A 10,294-nucleotide genomic window follows, 5' to 3' on the forward strand; every position below is an offset into this window, starting at 1 on the left:
CCAAAAAATAAAACAGCCCCCACACAACTGAACAGAAAAGAAGTTACAATTTGCCTTATCATGTCTCCCGCCACTCTATCGCTGCCATTTCCTCTGCCCACAGCGACTTCGCCGACCCATCATCGTTCGCGCCAGTTATCCACCATAACCCCCGCGGCGGCGCGTCGTCCGCGGCAGAAAGCTACGGTTAAGACTGACACCAAAGAGCAAAGGCAGAGCAGCAGCAGCAGCAGCAGCAGCAGCAACTACAGCAACGCCGGTTTCGGGGCGAGTGAGAAGAAGGAAGCGTGGTGGCGTTGCGTGGAGGGCTGTGGTGCTTGCTGTAAGCTTGAGAAGGGGCCTTCTTTCCCTTCCCCTGAGGAAATTTTCACTGACCCTTCACATGTTGAGGTTTTCTCTCCATTTTGCTCTTTTGTTCTTTCTGATTCATTTAAAAGGGAAAAAAAAAAAAAGACTTCAATTTAATTGCTAGGACCAGTTCTACGCTGCCATCCAATGGGTTCATCCCGCTCTTTACAAAGTAAGGAGTGGTACATTCTTTGTTATCTCTGTTTATTATATTTTATGTCAATAGCTCATATTTCTAGTTAAGAATTTAGTATTTAGGGTTTAAGGTTCATAGTTTCATGGTTTAGAGTTAAGAATTGGAATTTAGGGTTGAGAGTTGGGATTTAGACTTTAGAATATAAGGACTCCTTACCTTCTCTGGTAAGCCTTAGCATTCGTCCATCAATCATATATTTGCACCGTATTCTATTTATATATTTATTTATTTATTTTTGTGATAGTAGATAGTTAAGTCAAACACTTCTGTTATAATGAGAATATATGTATGCAGAAAACATTCTTACATGAATCCACACTTAAAATATAAAACGGGAAAGAATAATAATATGTTTTATTGTTTGGTAATTATAACATAGGATGTGATAGTGTTATTGATTGGAGTTTATGTTATTCCTTTCATTCTTATTCCTTAGTTCACCTTTTCTGGCAGTTCTGCCTTTTGCTTAGGCATTGTCAGTAATAATTGTATAATAAACTTAGGGACCAATGAATTGCCTAAAATGAGCCTGGGATGTTTTGTGGTATGTTTACGAAATGATCCATTTATCTTTGTTATTGTCATTTCCTTCATGCTTGATTTGCTGTAATGAATTTCAGCACTACAAGAGCTTAATAGGTCCAGATGGATGGTGCATACACTATGAGAAGATTACTAGGAAATGCTCTATATATTCTGGTGATTGTCCGTCTCAGTTTCGGTAGTTGAATTTCGTCTTGGGGGATTTTTGTTAGCTTCGAGGCCTAACTTGTTACATTTTCCATTTTGTTTCTGCAGAGCGCCCATATTTTTGTCGTGTAGAGCCAGAGATATTTGATTCTTTGTATGGAATTAGCGAGAAGAAATTCAACAAGGAGGCCTGCAGGTATGCTAGATTTCTCAGTCCAATTTTTAATTTTAAGGGTCTGTTTAATTTCAAGAAGATCAAGAGATGAGGAAATGTTATTCTGCTGAAAATGTTTCCTAAAAACATTTCCCCCGCTTTGTTGTCATAATACTTCTAAAATTTTCTGAAGTTTTACCATATATATAGGTTATTGAAGTACACATACATTTGCACAACACTTGATCTGGTCGAAAGCAGGGTAATGGGAAATTTTTATGAGTTCATTGTTGCGAAGATGAGAATATTGTGTCGGTAGGTCGATGGACTAGACAAGATCAAAGAGAAATAAATCAACTAAAAAGAAAGTTGGCACAGCATCTATTGTAGAAAATATGGTAGAACCTTGTATCATATAGTTTGATCTTTTGTGGAGAAGGCTTATAGAAGTCTTAGAAAGAATAGTAGATCAGATGGAGAATTGCCTAATTGCTAGAGGTAGCAAGAGACTAAGAAACAGTAAAGGCGAAATCATTGATAAAACCTAGATTTAGATGGTCTAACTATGTACATACTTTACGACATGATCCTATAGTGTCATCCAATCCATTTTTGTTTGAAATTTTTGGTGCTTTCTATTTGAACCAACATTTTGGATCCTTGAAAATTTGCAAGTGGTTTTGCACTTTGAATATCTATTGATGAATGCTAAAGACCGATTTAGAAAATTCACAAGTTTAAAAGCTCAAGTTCATTTTAGCTCTAAACTGGAATTCAACACTCTCAAAGTTTAGTTTAAAATGATACAATTCAAAATAATAACTGGAGTTTAATCCCGAGTCGTTCTCCCTAGGAATCGCAATGTAGTGCTCAATCATTGGCTATGAGGATCGGGGGTTTGTTTGCAATTGACAACAATTTAAATAGTAAGAAATTAAAAGAGCAAGCAATGAGTAAATGTCAAGAGAATTTAAACAAAGAACAATTAGGACAATTAACTAGTAGAAGAAAGTAAATTCAAATGGTAAAACGATCTTGGCAAGGGTTGAGGGTTAAAGATCACTATTTTTGGCACTAACCACAACATAATAATTACAAAGAACAAACCTAATTCGTCAATCTCTACAAATTGAGGAAAGTTAATTAGGCTTAATTAACCCTAATCCATAAGTCCTAACTAACTTACTAATTGAATTAGTAAAAGATTAGCGTTAGCGGAAACAAGATTAATTAATATCTCTACATTATCAATCAACTTGGACATTAATGATTCAAGGTCGCCTAATTTCTCAATCCCAAGCCAAGAGAAAGAAAAATCAACTCCATAACTAATGTAAACATTTTATTAAACACTTGGTGTGCATAAAAATAAAGCATCATAAATTGCATGAATAATAAAAACTACAACTGCTCAATTCAAGAAAGCAGCAACAACATCCTAAGTAAGAAAAAATAAAGCATAAAACATCAAATTCATTAAATAGAATTGAAAATTCAACAAGGATTGAAGAACGTAAAATAACAAAATAAAAGAAGTAACGAGAAATTCTAAGACATTAGAGTAGAAAAATAAGAAATTATAAACTAAGAACTACAATTAAACTAACTAAAACCTAAAAATAAGAGAGAAACTCATAAAAAACCCTTGGAACTTCTCTCTTTAGAATTCAAGGTTCTAAAACCCTACAAAGTAGAAAAAAAGTGCATGTGAATGTGTGTGTGATCCTCCTCAAGGCTTGCTTTTAATATGACTCAAAAATTGTCTGTAATGGGCCAAAACGGTTCCCAAATCGCGAGTCACGTGCCATTTTAAATGAGTCGTGCGTACACACGCACGTCTAGCATACGCATCTCTGCAGCTTTGCCAGTTATTCATTTCTTTATGAAATCTCCACATTTGCATACTTTTCTTCCATCTTTCCAAACCATTTTTGCCTCTTAAACCTTAAACAACTTCAACAAACATATCAAAGCATTGAATGAAAAAAAAAAATGAAATTAATTTGATGATTCTAAAGGCCTTAAAAGCATATTTCAATCAATTAAGCATAGTTAGGAGAAAATTCATAAAAACATGTATTTTTAAGTAATAAGTACAAGTTAAGTTGATAATTTCATTCTTTTTAACTATTTTATCATAAATTATGGATTTATCATCTATCTCTTTACTTCAAAGGATAGTTTTGCTCTAGCTGGAAAGCGGGATTCTGTGAAAGTTTGCTGTTATAAACTTGTAATATTTGTCAATCTTTTCCTTTATTTATTTGGCGCACAATGCTAACTGTATGATGTTGGGGTTTGCTAAAACAGAATTCATATTCCTCTACAATGCCCCAAAATTTATTTTTCCAGAAACAATCAGAATTTAATATGTAAAACCATTTAGGATATGTTTAGTTAGGAGGTAAAAGTGGGTGGAACTTTTCACGGATGAGCTCCATGTGTAGTTTCACATCAAACTCAGCAATGAAAGTTTTTACTGCATTTTTACCTCTGAACCAAACATCCCTTAGAGTTAAAGAAAGTTTCCCATGATAGAAAGATATTGAATGTGTTCCTTACATTCTACTCCTTTCCTCTTTCATTTTGTAGTTGCTGCAGGGATACAATTAAGGCTATTTATGGTCCCAATTCAAAGGAGCTTCACAATTTCAACAACTCAATTTGGAGCACTCCTAGTTAGATCTTTTGGCCCCCTGAAACTCCATTGCTAAAGGTCATTTCTTTTTCTTTACCTTAGTTCTCTTCTATGTTTCAATTTGTGAAATGCTAACAACGTTAGAGATATGGCATGCAGACATAAGATTTGGCTCCCCAAAAGTGCATTAAGCAGTATAGTATGAGTTGTAAATACTTATCACTAGAAAATATGGATATGTCAATGGGATGGCATGTTTGCATGTCCTATAGAATATAGACACCCATAGGCACAAATATGACATGTGTCAGGTACTATTTCTACTGGCCAAATTATTATTGTTATAGATTGGACATGGGGTGGAAATGCTCCCTTATTTGAGATGAGTATATGTATGTATCTGTCATGAACCCGTTTTGCATGTATATGGTCCGTCTTCATTTAACGATTTTGAGATTTCAATGTTTTAGGGTTCATGTTGCTTCAGTGTCTGTTTCTGCATATAGCTTATAACGAGATGCTCAACGCTTCTCTTTGTAAAGTGAATTATGCACTTAACAGAATCTTGATCCATGGGCAACCTTGTTTAAAAATGGCGGGCGTATTTGTTAGGGGTAAAAATGGAGTGGAAATTTTCCCGGATGACCTCTGTAACTATATTCATAGAGCTCATCCACGAAGACTTCTACCTATTCCTACACTCTATCCATAGATACCCTTAATATGATTTTTTCAGGGAACTGCTTGCTTTGATTAATATGATTATAGCATCCTCTGACTGCACAGAAGCAGCAGTAGCAGATTCATATCCAAAGCATCATCTTTTTTTTTTTGTGAATTCTAACTTTGGAGTAATTGGAAAAGTCCGAACTAGCAACTTATTTTTTAGAAAGATAAGTGTAAAATTATTTAGATGAGTCAAGAATCAAGATAAATGGTCTGTACATTTTCTTTTTTTGGTTTACAAATGATTTATGCTTTATCAAATATGGTCTGTACTAGTATTTATCTCTCACGGAATTTCTTTTTTTTTTCTTCATGACCTTTTAGTTTCTTTATATGTCTGTATTATCTAAATTCTTTAATGTAACAACTGGCAAATTACTGTTAATTGCACAATATGTTACCAAAAATCCAAAACGAATATTCAAATTAAGCTTTCAAAGATTTTATTTCATCAGCTAAAATATAGAGTCCAGGGAAGGGTATCCACACAACAGCAGATCGATTAAAGGGAATTGAGATGGCATATTAGCATACCTCTTAATATACTACATCCGGGTTCAAAACTTGGCAATGCTGTGTGAGTTTGTAGTGTATGTGTCATTTGACCCAAAAAAAACTTCTTACAAATATATATTATTAGACCTATAAGAGCCAAAGTTTAGTTTCAACTCTCATAACACGGTTCCACTCAAACAACAACAACAGCAACAAGCTAGCACAAGTGTTTCACTCAAAAGGCTCTTTCAAGAATACAAAACTCCAACAACCCTCCGAGATTGTTTTGTTTTACTGATCTTCAAGGAGATTTTCTTCGTCTGCAACTCTTATTGCTTCATACTATTTACCTGCCAATGAGAAAGGGGCACGCTCATTAATACAAAGTTTATCTTTTTTCTTGTTAGCCTATCATTATATCTGCAAAAGAATTTGTTTATTTTTCTGTGCATGTGTGAACTAAAGCGGTACCATCATAAACATGATGCTCAGAAAGATGCACAATATGAGAATTAGTATCAATACCTGGTAAGAAATAATCCTTATCTAGAGAATTTGTTTGCCATTGACTTCAATGATGGGGATATGGGAAATTTTGGCCCAAACTTTTGGATCCTTCATCTCACACAGTTGTAATAGCAAAGGACAGTAATCGATTTGTAGTTGTAACAGAGAGGAAGGAAGCTTTTTGCCGGTCATATTCTCCAGTTTCGGACATTCTTCTATTATTAACTGTTGAAGGAAGTTGAGGTGAAGAAGCTCATTGCATTCCAGTGTCTCCAAATTATGAAAATGATGGAGTCCCAGCCTATTAAGGGAGGGAAGCCGAGGCAATGAACCTACCTGAGGGAATGACTTTATGCTATCACATCCAGCACCTTCTATGTTAAGACGAGTGAGGGCCTCAAAGTTTCCCATCGATGACAGACTGCTCAATTGCATGTCACATCCTCCCACATAAAGTTTCTTCAAATTAGGTGGTAAGCCTCCCTCTGGAAACGCTTGAATGCCGGGGCAACCATATATATTGAGAAACTCTAAACTTGGGAGAAGGACATTCATGTGACAAGGCAATGACTTCAACTTGTAGCATTTCATGACGACGAAATAAGCCAAGTTAGGCATAGCCAATCCTTCTCCTGGGAACGACACAAAATTCGGACACTTACTAATGACGAGACGATGGAGAGCAGTATGTTGTGACAGTGACATTGAAAGTGATTCCATACTTGCACACTTCCTTATTTGAAGAAGCTCAAGCTTTGGAAAGAGCTCCAATGAAAATGAGGTGAGTGAATCGCAGCTGTTTTCTATTACTAGCTCTACCAAATCATATTGCTGTTGCTGCTGCTTTGGGAATTCCACTTTGCTACAATTATCAATTCTTAGTCTAGCCAAAGATTTGGGAAAATGATTGCTTGGTAATGCTACTGCAGAGGAATAATTAAAGATATGCATTACTTTGAGAAAAGCTAAGTGGTTGATGGACATTGCCTTAGACATAGACTCCACCTCTGGATGACATCCCCGAATCAATAAATTCTTCATATCAAACAATAATTCTTGAGACCCTTCTGTAGTTTCATATATGTGCAGGGTGTGAATTTCCAAAACCCCTGACAATGGAGAAACGAATCGTTGGCAACCGGTAATGTCAAGTCTTTCCAATGCAGGAAGGTGATTAGGTAGATCTCCCTTTAACAATGGACAATTCTGTAGCTGAAGTTTCTTGAGTTGAGGAAAAGCATATGAATCAAATGAGTGCCACACCTCCAAACATGGCATGTTACAAAATTTCAGAAACTCCAATGAGGGAAAGGGTGCAATGCACAAAGAATCATTGTCTCTGTTCTTGTAAAACTCGATCCCAATACTGTCGAGCTGGCCAAAACCTTCAATGTCGAGGGATCGAAGAGATTGCAGCTGACCAAGTGATGGCAGCATACAACAATTGTTACAAGACACCAGGGATACACTAGTAATATTGTGATATAAACAATGTCCAATCCAATTTGGAAACATTGTACCCCTGTATCCCTCTATTATTAACTTTTTCAAGCCATAGTGAGGATGCAGGTTTTCGAGTATATTTCTTTCAACTTGTGTGTTTGAAACCACATCCCCGTCTAAAGACCATCTCAAAGACAGTTCATCAATGTGTATCTTATCTGATATCCTTGCGGCCATTGCTTCGCTGCTACTGGTAACATTCTCCAGTTTCAGGATCTCAAGTGCTTCGTGAAGATTCGAAAGTCCTCCTAGCTCCTTGATTCCATTGTCTTCCTGTTTTCCCACAACAAAGCAATTTAAATGCTGCAAATATTTCAGTTTGCCCATTTCTCTCGGCATTTCTTCCAAAGGGGTTCTTCGGATATCAAGATGTTGCAGCTTTACAAGATTATGCATGCCATTGGGCAACATTGTTAGATTCAAACAGTTTTGTAACTTCAATGTTTGTAGATTGTATAAGTTGCACAATGACTCTGGCAATACTCTAATATGAGTCCAAGAGAGATCCAAATAACGTAGGTGAATCAATTCACCTATTAAATCAGGCAACACATCAAGTTTATGAAAAGATAAAACTCTCAAGTACTTGAACTTAGATAACACGTCACGTGCTGCACTTTCCATGCCGAAAGAAGGAGGTAGAAGATTGTGATGCGACATTTTCCTTCGAGGAAGATGATTGATATGCAAAAATGTCCGCAAAGATTTTGCCTTATCAATGGAACAAAAATATTTTGGCATTGTATGGCGCAAACTTCTATATGACAAATGATGAGTCATAGTCCTGATCTCCTCTTCTTCACCATGTTCTTCTAAACAACAAAAGAAGTCCCCAGCAAGGAATTTCGCTAAGTCATGCAATAGATCATGCATCACAAAATACCCACCATTATCTTGAACTTGTTTAAAAAATAACTTGGAAGCTAAGTCATCAAAACATTCACGACCAATTTCTACTAAAGTCTCTCCTCTCTTCGCTGGTGGTAAGAGATCTTCGGCCATCCACAGTAACACTAATTCATCTTTATCAAATTGATTACCTTTGGGATATAGTGAGCAGTAAACAAAACAACGCTTTAAATATGCAGGAAGATGAAAGTAACTTATAAACAATGCTGGAATAATCTTACTATCTGTCACGGAGAATCCCCAAATGTTGCTCATTAATATTTTGCTCCATTCCTTAACATCATGCTTTGTGCGCAACAAGCGTCCAAGTGTTTCTGCAGCTAATGGCAAGCCATCACACTTCTTGACAATCTTTCTTCCTATTCCTTCTAGTTCTGAACTCCCATTCGATATTTTAGGAAAAGATGCATTATCTGCAAACACTGACCAACAGTATTCATCCGACAACCCGTTGAGGAAGTAAGGTCGATAATTTTGGACTATCGATCCAACATTTTCCCTTCGAGTAGTTATAAAAATAGTACTTCCCATAGCCCCATATTGAAAAGGGATTATAAAATTACTCCATTCATGACCATCATTACTCCAAACATCATCAAGAACAATAAAGAACTTCTTTTTAGACAACAGTCCCTTCAAGGCAAGTTGAAGCGAATTGAAATTCTCAAGACAAGATGCATCTCGAGAAATCTCCTTTATAACATTCTTTGTAATTTCAACAATATCAAAATTTTCTGAAACACAAATCCATGCTTTCAGATCAAACCGCTTCATCAACTCAGCATTATTGTACACACATTGTGCCAAAGTTGTTTTACCAACTCCACCTATTCCAACAACAGAAATCACAGATAGCTGATGTTGATTGTTGTCGTATAGCATCTTGATTAAGGCCACCTGATCATCCTCCCTGCCATACACATTCTCTCTCACAAGAGAAGTAGATGGAGTTCTCCATGATGAGGAACTTCTAGTGGGAATTTTTTCCAGACCAAGGCTTTCTTTGCATTTCTCAAGATCTTCTATTCTTCTAACCACTCTTTTAATCTCAATAATCATCTCTCTATCTTTGTAATTCATGATGAAACGGGGCAAGAAAGTACTCACCGGTACCTCTTTTCGAGTGGCGGCTTTAGTGAAGACAGAATCTAGCAAGTCATCAGCTTTGTAAACAGCATCCCTGAGACTATGGAGCCATTTCCTGACAGGCTCATTCCCAAGCTGCTTCTGCTCGGCGTCCAAAACCAAAGCTTCAGCTGCCAAGAGAGCAGTCTGCAGCCTCTCAACCAAGTCAGGGCCAAGCTTCTCGCCTAAGACCAAGTTGGCAGCCTCAACAGAAAGGAACCTGTCAAAGACAACGTTAATGAAGCCAGAAAGAAAAGCTCCACCAATCACTGCTCCAGCCATGATAATCAATGAGAGCAAAGTGATCAAGTTTTCAGAATACATGTGAAGAGAAGCAAGCTTGTTACTTGTAAAAGTTCCTGGATCATGCATGTGCCAAGGCGCTGACTTTGACTTCTTTCACATGGTCTTGCTGGCAGCAGAGAAAACTCATCCAGTTTTTGCTCTTTCAATTTTTAATTCTTGTGTAAGCTCGGTCAACATAGAAAATAAACAATGAGAGCTTATATATAAATAAAGCAGCTTTTTTGTATGAAGGTATCATTTTGTTTAGGAATAAATGGTTAAATTTGTCTATAAAAGATCACTCGTTTTTTAAATGAATTTTCGAAAGAATTTTTTAATCAAATTCTTTCTTTAAATATTTTAAATTAATCGCATTAGTTCTTCTCTTATTTTCTTTGTTGATGGCGTCAAAATTTGTTAATGTAACACGCGTTAAGTGATACTACAATATATATATATAGGAGTCTTAATTGATTATTAGCACGATAAGTTTATAAAATTATATCAAATCAAAACCTAATTTAGGGAAGAACGTGACACATTGAAATTTTTTAATTTAAAATTGATTTGATCTAATTTTATAAACTTATCGCATTAACCGCTAATTATGATTACTAAATATATGTTATGTCACATGAATAAATTTTGACGCCGTTAACAATGGAAGTGATGATAAAATTAAAATGACTAATTTAAAATTTCTTAAAAATAAATTTGA

At 36.0% G+C, this 10,294-nt stretch overlaps 2 protein-coding genes across 2 annotated transcripts; one reads left to right on the forward strand and one right to left on the reverse strand.

Annotated features, from left to right (window-relative positions):
• Positions 252-4,490, forward strand: LOC107625236 (the record flags this gene model as incomplete). The annotated part of the gene is given in 4 exon segments (XM_016327815.2): positions 252-390; positions 1,165-1,243; positions 1,343-1,430; positions 3,981-4,490. Coding segments are annotated over 4 exon segments (397 nt in total), but the record flags the coding sequence as incomplete, so codon positions are not given.
• On the reverse strand, positions 4,849-9,803 carry LOC107627176 (putative disease resistance protein At3g14460). Its single transcript, XM_016330030.2, has 2 exons — positions 5,773-9,803; positions 4,849-5,597 (listed from the first exon to the last, which is right to left on the reverse strand). Exon 1 carries the CDS (start codon positions 9,661-9,663, stop codon positions 5,794-5,796), a length of 3,870 nt encoding a protein of 1,289 aa, XP_016185516.2. The 5' UTR covers positions 9,664-9,803; the 3' UTR covers positions 4,849-5,597; positions 5,773-5,793.

This window comes from Arachis ipaensis, chromosome B02 (genome assembly GCF_000816755.2).
Source record: "Arachis ipaensis cultivar K30076 chromosome B02, Araip1.1, whole genome shotgun sequence".
NCBI lineage: Eukaryota > Viridiplantae > Streptophyta > Magnoliopsida > Fabales > Fabaceae > Arachis > Arachis ipaensis.